This window comes from Patella vulgata, chromosome 7 (genome assembly GCF_932274485.2).
Source record: "Patella vulgata chromosome 7, xgPatVulg1.2, whole genome shotgun sequence".
In the NCBI taxonomy this organism is placed as follows: domain Eukaryota; kingdom Metazoa; phylum Mollusca; class Gastropoda; family Patellidae; genus Patella; species Patella vulgata.
Window position 1 is genome coordinate 22,524,314 of NC_065885.2, and position 15,444 is coordinate 22,539,757.

Sequence of the window (15,444 nt, forward strand, 5' to 3'; positions counted from 1 at the left end):
GATATGTGTGACACCATATGATTATTCTTACTTAATATTATGTACATTTTGCTAAATAAAAAAATATCTTGGGATGGGGGGGTGTACATGAATTGTATGCATGTGTTGAAGCAATGTGATAACCGACAATCATCAGATATGTTTAGAAGAGTAACCTGTATTTTGAGCGATTGCTGTAGAGGTTTCTGGTAAAGGCTGGTGTAAATTAATATGGTTATTATGTCACATGGTTTTATTTATCACATGACTGTCTTGTAGTACAATAACTACCCTAACAGCTATCAGTGCGCATAATTTGTCCTGATTTGTCGACGCATGGTAAGAAATCTTTTCAGAAATTATAGTGGTTTAGTTAGACGGCTGTATCACTTTAATAAATTGAAAATTGAGTCTGTTAATTATTTTACAGAAACATTCTGAACAAACTAAGTAAAATGAATCTACAGCAAGGTAATTATTATTTATTTGTACCTATCCAGAATGTTGCTTAGTGTATCCCCCAACATGAAGTATTTGTTAAGTTACCCCAGAAACCGATTACCCTATCAAAGTTTGGCCGATTTTTTCGTCGAAAAGTGTCTTTTTTTCTTTACGTTAAGGCCACTAATTATATTTTCTACAAGGGTTATATGTGCAGGAAGTGTTCACGAAACACTGATTCACAGAACATGTGGACTGTCGCATATTTTAGTATAGAGGTAGATCTCAAGGTTTATCTCAGTATGATGGTTTTACGAAGCAAATCGAAAGACATCTTTTTGAGCGACAAAACTAGAAAACTGCCACCCATTATGGTAATTCTGAACGACACAGTTTCGAAAGCGGCCCAGCTGGTCAAACTGCCTGTGGTCCATCAGAGCTTGATCCGCCTTAGAGTTTATATACGAATTTGTTTTCATTGAGAATTTAAATGGTTAAATCACCGAAATGGAAGGAAGTGGGTGGAAACTGCGTGAATCCTCCATGCTATAATATCCCATTTCTTGCCTTTTAAGGGCATTTAAGCCAACTGGCTTTAAACCACTTCAAGAACACAGATAAATGTGGTAAGTATATGTATTGACTATCCGAGATGTAGAAAGTTCTCCTTTAATGTTCCAAAACGTCTTTCACGTCACACACTTGAGCTATATTAATTATTTTACATTTCGGTTTAACATACTATTTTCTTGGGTTTAAACATATATTACGACCTGAAGACCAAAAATAGGACATAGGGTTCGTGGTATTTAGTATGATCTCATAATATATGCTATTACAGGATCCAGTTTATGGCTGGTGTTACTCGTATGTGGTGTTGCATATTCTATGCCCAAACCCGCCCAAACTACAGTCGATGCCAAGTAAGTAACCTCACAAAATACGCTATATCGAAATAGTTACCGTATAAGGAAACGCAGTAAATGTTTAATAAGTCTCAAAGATATACAGATTATAACTTTCTTACTCTTTAACATCTCTGCTATACTTCTGCTAGTTCTACACGATCTAACACACAATATTTCTTTCCAATTTTAGATGCCCGGCATTGGCGATGTGTTCCAGATTCGCTTACAGGAATTTGTTTGGCTCTTACGATTACGCTGATAGCATGGTTAAAATGTTTAATGATGTCATGAATTCTATAACAGACTACGATAAGCCGAGAACTCGCAAGGTCTGGACAGCCTATGTTGACAATGTGATGGTATGTGCTCATTTAGCACCTGTGCGTGGTAAAGGTTTAGGTGTTGGGCCGAGAAATCAACAGAATAAAGATGAGTCCACAACCTTAAACAAACCACTATTGGGTAAGAGACCTTTCTCTTGGTTTATTTTTGGTATGTGATCAGGTGATATTGATATTGTCCATTACTGAGCATTTAATACTACTTGAAACGGCTCTGAATTCAAGAGTCAGCTGAATTTTCTCTAATCTATTTAAAAGCCCTACTTTCAAGAATAAAGATGACGGTGTGCAGTAAAAACTTAAATTACAGCAGTTTAAAGATTAAATTAGTTTCTAATCCGACAACGTCCACTGTATTCGTCATAGACACATACACTGATGAGCTCATTGATACATGGATAGGGTAATAACATTATTTACATTAAAATATATAGTACATTGTTTTTACTTATGGGATATGGGAAAGATTTGGCTTGCATATTTACACTTTAAGAAAATAAATGTTCTCGCAGAAAATATGTACTGTAAAATGTTCCCGTAAAAACCCTTGCATTCATTTCCCCGGTTAATACGTTAATTGTGTATTAGAAGAGATACCTCGTCTCCCGCTATTGTCCACCTAAAGAATTGATTACATTTATATGTTGTTTATATCATATAATCATAATATTTCAATATTATTTAGAGTAATTTATACTGTATGTTGCATTATGTAAGTATGTGTTATAGTATATCACTGTTCAGTTGAAAACAATTCAGTAAAGGGTTAAAATGAAATGAAATGAAACGTCGCATTTTCTTTAACCAAATGAGCTAATGCAGACGGACATACGCCATAGAGGGTGCTATGAGGAACATTTTGCTCGGACATCGGCTCGACGATCTACTCTTATTTTGAATTCCAACTGTCAAGGGGTCTTTTACGTGAACGCCAATGTGTACACGGGCGCTCGTTTTTTCGTTCCATCACAAAGACTAGACACTGCCCTTGTCTGTCTGTACCTCCATCTTGCACCAAGGTGAAGCGCACAGGAACACGGAACCTCCAATGTGTGCCAACGTCGTACTCAATGAGCCACTATGGCTGTTTTAAAGTTTTGACATCTGTGGATTAAGCCAGTGTACTTAGATACAATTATAAAAAAATACCTATGATCTAACTTTGAAACAGAATCAACGCTAGCAGCGAACCCGAGCCACCGCGACTCACCAGTAATGGGTTGAAAAGTTGTAGCATGTAATATTAAAATCTGTATGATTTTGTAGGTTCCAGCCTTGATGACGATAGTTACAACCAATTGAAGAAGAGGGAACAACCTGAAGTAGGCGACATAAAATACCCCATTCCTTTGTCTGATCATTTGAAATCGTTCGATCCGACTCACCCTTTGACACGGGATCTTAAAGCCGCCATTGAAAGCGTTCTTTCTAATCACACAGCGGCAATTATGGAGAAACTTAACATCACTGGTGAAGGGTATACCACCGACAAGTTGATAAAACAACTTACTCTCATTGATCAATGTAAGTACCGGGATACATCTCCGGACAACATCATAATTCACGGCATCCTTTCGTAGCTACGACAAACCACATTTCCCAGGTTATGACTATGCTTATGGCTATGAGCATAAGATTGTTTCATTGACTAATGATTCAGAAAGGTTTTTTTATTTTAGTACAGTTTGTGATAATATGCCTCCTATACATTATCTTTCCAGAACTGATCATACAAATCCTAGGCATTTGAGTTTTGACAATTACACAAAACTAACACATTCTAGAATTGTGGACTCAATTTGGTGTTAATCAGTATATTTCTTGTTTACTCTTTCAGGTGTTAAAGAGCACAAGGCAAACAAAGCACGTGCGTATATTTTCTACTATATAGATTATATATTTAATTAATGATATTTTGCTTTGGTTCATGGATATTTGGGGTTAAACTGTTCACTGGACAGATTAAATATAAAACAATTATATAAAAGCATACACCAAAGGCCGTTCTCTCCTTTGGTATGTTTTAAAGAAAGGGGTATTCAAAGCTGGTTTTGGGAGTTATTGTTTTTCATACACGACTCTCGGACCGTGTACATATTACAGTAGATAGTATGCAATTACTGTATATACCTATACGTGTATAGTTTACCTATAATTATTGCCGGAATAAATATTAGGTATATGCATAATTACAAACTTACTGGTAGATAATACACATACGTAGAGTTGTATTTATTTTATCTGATTTATTTTCTGAAAAGATTCACCAAAGCATGATCATATTATTAGTGATAACACATATTGATAAACTTAACTATGGTGGTGTCTACGTCACCACCATGCCGTAATTGCTATCTTATTATAATCACGTGAAGATTATGTGTTAAATAATTATATACGAAAGAATAGATTTGAAGTTATAGGATTTGTTTTGTGTTTATCAAGAGTTAAGAAGATATGGATCTATTAATTAGGGTTTATATACGTGCGGAGTTGCCGAATTGATTTTTTAAAAACAAATCACATTTTTAAATTTGTGATACATATTTAAAGTTATATTAAGCCTGTCTAGTCAATGGCATACTTGCCATGCTACCTCCAACACTGCAATCCCTATAATTACATTTTCCTCTTTGAGCAGCCAAAATTAATTGGTACCATAAACGTCCAGAAACTGACTACTAGTTTTAATTAAAATAGAATGTTATTTTTCTGATATTAAGCATCACCACAAAACATAATATAGTTATCTGTAATGCAGATCCCACAATCTATAATTGAGCGATCAAATACAAAATAGTTTTTTTATTTAGTCCTGTTTTTGTTTGATTTTATGTAGAAATTGGAAAAGGGTCAGAAGCTAGAGATGGAACAAAAATAATGGAGTCAAAAGGCGATGGTGCAAGAAAACCAAAGGGATCAGAAGCCGTTCCTGGTGATGCAAAGCATGGAGAGAAGTTGACAGACAAAGGCTTAACTGGTACTGGCATTGCCATCGTGACGACAAGCCTTTTAATTCCAGTAGCGCTCTTCTTGATTCGTTTATGTTAAGCTATCTGTGTGTATATCTCTATAAATTCGCCTGTTTAACTGTATTTTTAGGAATCTCTGTAAATAACTAATGCGTGTTAATGTCTGTCAATATCTGTCAAATTCGCAGATTATCAAAACGTCATATTCTAGGACATAATGGCATGGTTTCTGGAACAGCTTATATTTAACTTCACTTCTTTTTTCACATAATTTTAAGTACCCATAACTGCAAGTTGTGGTTTTGGTCAACTCACTGGCGCGCAGAGAGATAGAAGGGGTGGAGCAGATGAGGCGACGGTCTCTGCATCCATTCCAAGGCGCATCTGATCAGAAAGTGCATGAAATTATATTAACTTTTATATAATTTGAAATTATCGCTGGTGTTAACTTTGTTCTACAAACTGAGCTATACTTAATTAATTTATTTTATCTCTTTTGACATCAAACCTCTGTATGCATCTGCTTCAATTATTGCAAAATCCAATTTGTGACGCTGAATAAAACAGATTATTATGGGCGCTTATTTAATTATCTGCCCTTTTCTAATTGTAATGACATAACGTGTTTTTATGGCACTTCACCACCAACCGGGCTATATTGCGCCAGACAGAACTTTGGAAAAACTGATTTTTATTTTTATTTTGTAAATAAAAGTATATTCATATAAAAAAAATAAGAATGTTTAGTAAGTTTGTTTTTGTAAAATGAACTGCTAGTGGCCTTAAAAGCGATTAGAGGTATGGACATTTTGGATCAGAAACAGGGCCACAAACGCTGCACGTCATGTTGTATAGTTGTTTCCCTTCTTCCTCATTGGGATGACGTTCTTCGAAAAAGCCCAAGACTCCGCAAATGTATGAAACTTCGCACGTTTGTTCAATGGAGAATTGCACATCGATTGACTACTCGGTTCCTGGCCTATAGGATGTTCGTACTTGTTTTTAAAAAAATGGGAATAGAAACACCGGGGATTATCAATAATCCCAATGCAGGCGCGTGTCCAAAGGAGAGGTGGGGTGGGGTTGTCCGTGGCACATTTTTACTCGTACTTTCATCGAAATAACATCCAATAAACAAATGTGCGAAGCCTTGGTCTCACTCCCCTATACCCATATGTATGCTTCTAAATGGGCAGAGATATTGTTTCAAATTTTCTCGGATTTTATCACATTCTCGGGTACTCCCCAGAACCCATGTTCCCCCCCCCCCTCACACACACACACACACGCATCTTCTGAGATGCCTACATACGCCACTGTAAGGAACCCAATAATTCAGCTAGAAATCCGAACAATGCGGATAATGTTTTATTCAGTTTGCGTTCAGATATACCGGTAATTTTCTAATAATTTTTTTCGAAGTAGTAAATGGGAGTTAACTCTGTGGATGTTTCCCAGACAATAGGATGTCTCTTCCTGTAACACTAATCTTTAAAACACAAAGTCCTAACCTATCACAATTATTGTTGTGATAAAAAATATTGACCTGGACTTGGTGTTTCTGATGACAGAAAATGTAGATGCAAACTATATGCTTAGATTCCAGACCAAAAAGTCAACAGACATGGATGCAAACCTCTGTGTAGTATGTGAATTTGTAAATCAATGTCAATACACTTATAGAACCATGGACCTTATAATACAAGGTCCATGATAGAACATAATAAATTCTTCCCCGAATGCCGTAGGTAGTATGTGCTTATATTCAGATAGTTCTTTTAAGAACGATGTCTGATCGGACGATGTCCCCTAACCGTCCCTATTAAGCTACAATATGAAAATACCGTTTTACCCGCACTTCTGTTCTACGGCTATTTTGGAATCCTTACCGTCTATTTTTCACCGTGATTCTTCTTGGTTCGCCAAAAGGAATCATTTATAATAATTCCACAAGGAGGAGAAAATTTCGGCACTAGGTCATTTTAGTCTTCTTCATTAAAATGCCTGCTTACATAGTTCATAAGCAATTGAGAAAAGCGGGGAATTTCCGTCAGGTCAACATGTTGCCCTATGCCTAGGCAGAGACCTCTCATCATGTGGATATATACCTACGCACGACTGAATACACAACCCAACTATGATCAACGGTGCAACCCCCTTTATCCATTGTTAATCGTACGATGAGCACAGTCGTGGGCATAATCATTGACCTTGATGGTCTAAAGATGTTTTACAGGGTTTTTTAGCTGGAGGCGGTGTGTATACTAATTGTTGGTTGTTATCTTTCATAGTAAGTGCAGGCGGACTGCACCACCCACAAACAATTACACAATACAAATTTACGGACAAGACACAATACGCAGAAATCACAAACAAACATACAAGGAAATCCCGAGAAAGCTGTGGATGTGCATGCACAGAAAGTGGTTCGGGCATGGACTATACGGTTTTATGGGCGGTGGAATGGTAATCTAGGGTAATCCTGTAGCAAATATACTCTTCAAAAAACGAAGGGGATATTGAAATGCAAATACCTATGCAGATTGTGATATGATAAATAGTCATGGACATTTGACATGCTTTGAGAGTATGTTCACAGATGAAGAACTTATCGCCCCAACAGAACCACTGAGCTGCACATGCGACATACAATAGCGCCATACAGGTGGAAGGGGTTCATTGTCAAATTTGACACTTCAAGGAAGGGTTGATGAAAACTGCCGCGTGCTGGTTTATCTATCCATGTTTGCTTTCCTATCGGTTCTTGCATAAGATTTACTGTTTAGCGTATCTTTGCTTTAGTGTGTTACGTTTAATTTGGTCGGGAGACGTGTTCGTCGACGTCAACGTCAGCCGACAACACTGCAAGAATTGGCCGTGGCACTGCAAGAGGAGTGGGTCAGATTGCCCCAAATCGTGATTGGACGGTTGATCAGGAGCATGCCACGACGAATTGCAGAATGTCTGAGGAATGGTGGAGCAATTACTCATTACTAAGACAAAAATCAAAAACGTCCATTTTCACTTTTGACGGTGTATCTCTTTGCGAGTGAAATGGGACCGTCAGATAAGCCGCCCATATGAACCGTTTATGATCATGTGTAGGCAATTGACCTGTTATTAACATACACTGGTTACCTCTAATAAAAACAGCAGTGCATTTCAGCAGTTTTGTATAGTTTCTGAATATTCCCTACTTTTTTTAAGAGTATAGAAGGTAGACTGGGTCCCCTTCTTTGTCATTTGTGATGCTTGGTGCTTTATAATTAAAATGTGATCGGTTCTAAAAATCGAAAATATATCAATTAACAGACAATGGCTCATGGTATAACTGCGTTGCTAAATAAATAAATATCTCCCAGCTAAAATTTAGCGCTTCCTCTCTACCTTAGCTAAAATTGAAACCGTACGCGTGAATCTGGACGCGTCAAAATTTTCTACATCTACGCAGGGGTATTCGTTTTATCGCCACAATGAACAGTTTCAGATAAAAATAATAAATTCTGTTAAACCAATGAAAGAACCACAAGAAGGAACGAACCAGCAAATCCGGCTTGTTTCCGCATTCCAATATATAGCAACTGTGTCTCAACTAATAAAAGGTGTTTTATATACACTAAGAATAAAATTGGATAGCCCCAGGGATACAAATAGTCTTTTATGACCATATAATTGTTTTGACAGGTCACGATTCAGGACCTATGTATAATATAGTAAAGACAAGCTATACACATGTACTTGTGTTGTGAATGGTCACGACTAAATGGGCCACGATAGTGCATATACATTACAACCTCCATTCTCAGGTGAATATTTAGTATTTATGAGATGATATAGTTATTTATGTCGGATATTCTGAAAGCAGAATTATAAAATATCATAAAGATTATCCGTTAGATAAGAAAACAAATGTTTTAATCTCTTAAATTAAATCGTTGAATGGCCGTGCTGTGAAAATGGTTTACAATTCATGTCTTGATCACCTATAAAGTATAAACTTTTGACTTCGCAAAAACTAATTATAGGAGTATTGTTCAGCATATGTCCATCTTCAGACATGCATGCACTATATAATACATCCTCGATTAAAATCGAACAGACTTTGTTTTATTAGGTGGAACGTTAACGTATTTCTTTTATTGTTGTTTGAAATTTATTTGCACATTTCTAATAAAGGCATGGCTTAAAAGATACGCCTTGTATTAAACCTTACTTGAATGAATAAATGTAGGGTTAAAAATGGTGTTTATTTTAAAATCATAACATAACCCTTCTGTATAAGTGTTTGTTTTAAGTCGTAGAAACGAAACGTGATAATTAATTATTTTCCGCAAATATTATGTAAAAAAAAACAAATTGTCTAATCCAAATATGGTTCAAGCTTCGAATAGATCGCATGCGTAGTGGAGAGTTTAGTCATATTTGGAAGGCGGTGAGGTATGACAGTATAGGTATTGTCTATGTTACGGGTCACTGATTTTATATTCTTAAGGGTTTCGTGTTTGAGTCTGCAATAAACGCACTTCATATCAGAATTTTCCAAGTTAAAGGTGAGATTATTTTTGCTATAACCATTTAAATATATGATTGTGAATATGTATCTTTTTTATTCGTTTTTATGCATTTCACCTAATGAGGGGACGTCAGGATGTCACTCCATATTTCATTCACTTAACATACGATTAGGAGGTCTACATTAACGTGATAAACTGCTTTCCTTTATATAATATACGGTCATTTGTATAACAAAATTTGAAATTGTTATCAACTTGACAAATACAACAATTATGACCCATTAAAAGGTATATTGCATAAAAAAAATATCATTATGATCGCAGGATTGTCTCTTGCGCTACAATTAGTAATGAATTATCTTTATTATGTGTTTAATGATCGATTACTTTAATTATTTTAATAACTTAGTTTAGTTGAAATATCGAATGACAACTCATTTATCTTAGCAATGCAGAAGTAAGATTGTCTGTACATTTTATATGCAGGTATTTGGCCCGGATGAAATTACTAGTTATACTTCTAAAATTATTAAACATATTATTATGTCGATAAGCGGGATGGCGATATCAATTAATTATTAAACATATTATTATGTTGATAAGCGGGATGCGATATCAATTTACTATTGGAGTGAGAAATTCTGTATTAAAGATTCTGAGCAGCATTTAATGATTCTCGGGATGTTTGGGAACATTTCTTGAAAAATTATAATTTCGATAATCTGCTATGTTCACAACATCCACCATTACTATATTCATTAAGTTACAAAGGACTAAAAGAATTTTGTCTGAAAATCCAGTTACTTTGTCCCTGCTGTTCTAAATCTTAGCTACTACCGTGGAGTTGTACGAACTGTTACATATTAATTTAAAGAACTGTTTGCTCCAGGAGATAAGTAGTATAATATCAACTTTCCACCAGTGATACTAGAACAACGAGACCTTAATATCACGTATTGTCACAAGGGGAAAGTGGGTTTTTTTTTTTAGAAATGCACAATATAGGAAAACCGCCCATGGTCTTATTACAACGGAAAGATAAGGTGCAATAACGACCAAGTGGCTGTTCTAATCATAAGAATATGATTAAAGCACAACCGAAATTTAAATTTAAAGAAAGATTCACCTCTCAGCAAAAGTAAGAAAAAATTGTGTGAGTTATCTTAAATTTAGCAAACCCGATTCTAATAGCAATAAATATGTTACAATGGTTATGGATAGGGTACCTTCCTATTTTATTACATAAAAGCTAATAAAAAGAGACAACGTGATATTTTTAGACATTGCCGTAGGGCAAACCTTGATCATAAACACCCATTGGATGGTAATTGTAACAGTTTTGTTTCATTTCCGAAGACCATGTCAGACACTTTTAACGTACTTGTGAATATTGTTATCATGTGTGATACCTCTTTGTGGATTTGTAAATATCGATGGTCTTTAATTACTAACTCCAGTACTATAAATCTTATGTATTGTAGTTTCTAGGGGAAACGAAAAAGAAAATAGAATTTAAGGACATGAATTAAAAGAATGACAGATTATTTAAAATGAAAATGGAGTGGATATTTTTCTTGTTCCTGTTTATTACAGGTAATTATCTTGAATAATTCTAGTATTTTTTAAAGTTACTTTTTGAAAGTTATTCTAGCTCATTTATTTAAAAAAAAAGCACATTTAAATTCAATTTGCATCACCATAGCAACAAACATATTTATATATCTTTCCCGTGGCAACGATATAATTGGTTTAAATGTGATTTTGCCACAAAATAAAGTTGGAGTTTTCGTTTTACTGATTCTTAATTTACTTCTTGAAAATGGACATTGATTTCATTTAAATTAATAAAACCCGTTAGCCATAGCTGTTTGTCATTTTATAAATGTATCTCTACGTAACCTAATCGACGAATACCAAAATTTTAATGTACAAGCAGTAAGCTATCCATCTCGAAAACCAACCAAGTTATTCAAAGAAAAAATTTCGTGTTTTGGTTAAATGAAACAGCTGGGGTGTCCTTTGATATATGTACTTTAATTTGAAATATAATTGAACACTTTATTTACTGCAGTTGCTGTACCAGTTAAAGGGCAATTTGATAATGGCAATGCTACATTTCAAGGTAATCTTACATATTTATTTAAAAATAAATCTAATGACTGTATTTTAGGTATATTCTTACTGAACATTACAAAAAAACCACCTATGCCAAATGGTAAAGGAGGTTATCTTTATATATTCACATAGCTAAGAACTTGTGTTGTACTTCCGTGTTTCAGTGACTGAAATGAGAAATTTATTTAAGAATTCTTGTTGTACTTTTCAACCGACTGTTTGTAATACAATTCCATTGGATTTATATTTTGGCGACGTTTATGGGATAGATGAAGACGATTATGAAACGAAATTTGAGAGGTAGGTAAAGTTTAAATATAGAAAACATAGGATACAAATTTTGACATCGAACAGCCACTGTGGTGTATATCGTGTAAATCAAATATTCGTGAGCATTCTATTGAATATTTTGAGCCGCCAAAGTTGTCAGTAAATCAGCGGTACGATTAAAGCACAGGTCCTATTTCGTTTCGTGTTTTATAGTTAAAAGATTTCGTTTTACTTGTCTGCACTGCACTCGGCAAACCTAGGCAGATTCCGTTACTCTACATCTAGCCTCGGCTGTATGGCGGTAAGTGTTATGTACCTACGCCTATACAATTGCGATGCGGCATCGGTTTACTTATTAGGAAAACTTGCCGCTTTTAAAAAGGAGTTGTCAAAATTGCGTCGTTCGAAGCGTGTGTAGAATATTTAGTGCAAAGGTGTCCTTGATTGAAGAAAATCGGATAAACTTGAAAGAAGAACAGTTTCATAATAAAACATTCTTCAAAGGCGTCGTCATGGGCAACGCCGTTGGTAATCAGGGAACTTGAAAGTAGTTCCAATGGCGGACTTTGTCATACAGCCGAGGCTAGATGTATGGTACTGGAATCTGCTGAGGTTTGCCAAGTGGTCTGCACTGCACCCTTCACGTAATGGAGGCCACCGAGAGTATAAAAAACGAAACGAAATATATATCTGTATTTTAAGCAGATTAGCTAATCAGTTTATAATTAAACATCTAGCACCGTATTAATTTAATATTGTTCTATTTAAGGTTTGAAGAATGTCTGTGTGCTGCCAGAAATAAACCTCACTTCTGCCGTTTTACCTTTAAATCTGAAACAGTCCATGATGATCAAGATGATAAAGATGATAATGATAGTAATGATCACAGTGCCGATAGTGTGGATGATAATAATAATGATGATACCAATTATAGTGTAAATAATAACAATCATGATAGTGTCAAAAATCATAATAGTACCAATATAGACAAGGTGGATAGTGTAATTAATGATAATAAAAATAATGACACTGATACTGATAAAGATGATGAGGACAATAACGAACACGATAAAAATAAAGATAATGATTATGATGTTGATGATGAAGACGATGATGATGAATCTGTAAGAAACTATAAACTGGTGTTCTATTGGCATGAACAAGTAAAAGGTTTGTTACCTAATGAAATTTTATATTCTGCATTATTGGTATATCTTTGCATGAGTATGACATAAAAGTCGATAACGAATCCGGTATAAGTTGTGATTGATCGCTTACAAAAAAAGAAACACGTGGAAGTTTGATTTATCTCCAAGTCAAATATAACCCACTTCGAACATTGACCCTGTTCGTTCGTCTTATTCATTCTACAGAGTTATGTTTTTGGCTTATTTTCGGATACTAGTATGTTAGTATATTTAACCATTGAACATAATATAACACAGCTTAGTTCTAAGTCATATTATCTTGCTACTGACGGTTGTACATTTTGGTTGAGTTGTCGAACATCCTCTGGGGGTTGTTTTTTTCTATTAGTAACATCTAAAAAAAAATTCACAGTATTTTTCTGTCGTTTTGCTGCTGATGGTTGTACATTTTGGTTGAGTTGTCGGACATCCTCTGGGTTTTTTTTCTTCTATTAGTAACATTTAAATTTTTTTCCACAGTATTTTTCTGTCGTTTTGAAGAAAATACTACAGTTGAATGTAAATTTGGACAAACAATTCATATATCGACGACAGTTCAAAATGATGTAGAAGAGATATATGATTTCCCTGAATCTACCCGAGAGGGATGCAAGTAAGTCACTTTATGAATAAGATTTTGTTAAGAGTTTAATTGAAATATATGTTCGTGATTGCAGCCTCTCGCCTAAATTTGAACAACACCATGGGAATGAATGATCCTTCATTATACAATTGCTCGGTCATACAATAGTATTTAAGCCTACTGCACTTTGATTGGTGGATTGTTTGGAAGATAATTTTTACGTCTAGTGGATGGATAATGATAAAACTTGAAATATACATTAATTTTTACAGTGACCTGAACGCCAATGTGTACATACTGTAACTTCTTTGTTCAGTGTTCTGAAATGCAATGACTTTACCTCTTATGCAAAGATATCAAGTACAGTTATTAATCCTATCTTTGCATATTTTAGCAAATTAATTTGATTGGTATGTCATTTGAAATACATGTTATTCTAGTTTGCAAAATAACTGCAAATAAACCATCAGTCTTCCCCATAAATTTGAACATCAATGTCATCTGCAGACATTTGACTAGCATGCTGTAATTTGATTGTTAAATATGGTGCATGTTGTGTTCGGTGTGATATTTCCGTCCTGTGAAATACCAGTTCACAGATAATATATCGGGTACCACAACTATTTCAGTTTGGTTTTTTTATTATTTTAAAGGGATATCTGTAAAGGTTTTCGTTGTGCTTATTCGGCCAATTTACAACTTAGTTATCCTTTTACTACCTACAAGGGTGCCTATAACAAGTGTAAGTATATATGCCTAATAATTTATGTTTGCTTCATTTTTTTTAAAATATAATTTCCATCCATGCTAAATTGTTACTGATTTGTCTTAATCGACCCGCTATTTGTAATTCATCTTTGTATTGGAGATTGTTCGCCAAGTCAAATTCTGAATCCTATATGGAATATCCCTGTTTTTTTAGCTTTATTTAAAAACACACTGAGATATTTGAGCTAGTGAAAATGAAGAACATGACCAGCAACCAGTTATTTTGTTTGCCTTTTGTTTGTTGTTTCTTCTCTTTTCCATTCTTTTACAATTATTGCCAAAGCTAGACTATCAAAATATCGAGTGCACCCTATTATAGCGTCGTGAACAGATGAAATTTTACATTTATATGTCCAGTCGAACGTCACTGATGTCTACGCAGATGAAATATTCACAGTCCATTCATTATTTTTTAAAATTCAATGTCAGTCTACTTATTTGTGTTTATTTGTGGATGACGATGTCCTTAGAATGTGAACACCTCATGTATGGGAGTAAATTGAATAAGGCAGATTTGTGAAACAATATATTGTTTAAATAAATTGTAGTCTGTACACGATATTTTTATTATAATTTTTTGAAGGTATGAATTTTAGTTCAGATCGAGATATTAAGGAGCCTTTCTTTTATCCATTTGACGATTATCCAGAAGAAACCATAAATCTGCCTACAACTTCACCAACACAAATAGTTAATGGTAATGAGCATATTGTTCTATTTCTTTTATTTTGTTCAGATTAATTAAAGGGGGCATGGTTCATTTTATATAATAAGTGAAAATCCCAGATATCTTTCAGTGAATAAAACCCCTGGTTAATTCTGTGTGGAAATCCTTTATTCTAGTTCTATCAAATGTGTTCAAAGAAATACGATCGTGTAGTTGTCAAGTGTAGATGGGATGGGCTTTGGTCGTGTTGCCGGTTAGGGAACAGTGACGATTTCTCCTTATACTTTCGGTTTTTCCCCAAAAGTGGTTAATTGCTGCGTTTCAGTTGCCCTTTGCAAATATTACAAACGATATCAAACGGTATGCAACTGTCTTATATGTTAGCTCAATTCAGCATACACATATGGATCAAGCACTTTGGAATTTTACTAGAATTAATCAAGTGATAACGATTGGCTTTGGATATTTTTAAAGATTGATAGTGATAACTGTATTAATATCGCAATAAAAATGGATACTTTTCCAGAACAGGGCAATAACGATGAAGTGTCAAGGTCACAAGATGTCCCAAATATAAGTGGTATGGTTGGTGGAATTACGGGCGGTATTCTTGTTGTAATAGTTCTCCTTATAGCCGCCATATTCTATATACAACGACAAAGAAAATACAAGTTAGTAGATATATAATCAGTTTAAGCA

General features: G+C 34.7%; 1 protein-coding gene across 1 annotated transcript; it reads left to right on the forward strand.

Moving 5' to 3' along the window:
* The first annotated feature begins 316 nt into the window (after positions 1–316).
* On the forward strand, positions 317–5,334 carry LOC126826784 (uncharacterized). Its single transcript, XM_056102192.1, has 6 exons — positions 317–450; positions 1,262–1,343; positions 1,519–1,790; positions 2,936–3,193; positions 3,507–3,536; positions 4,509–5,334. The coding sequence occupies exons 1-6, from the start codon at positions 435–437 to the stop codon at positions 4,718–4,720; spliced, it is 870 nt and encodes a 289-aa protein (XP_055958167.1). The 5' UTR covers positions 317–434; the 3' UTR covers positions 4,721–5,334.
* Positions 5,335–15,444: the final 10,110 nt, after the last annotated feature.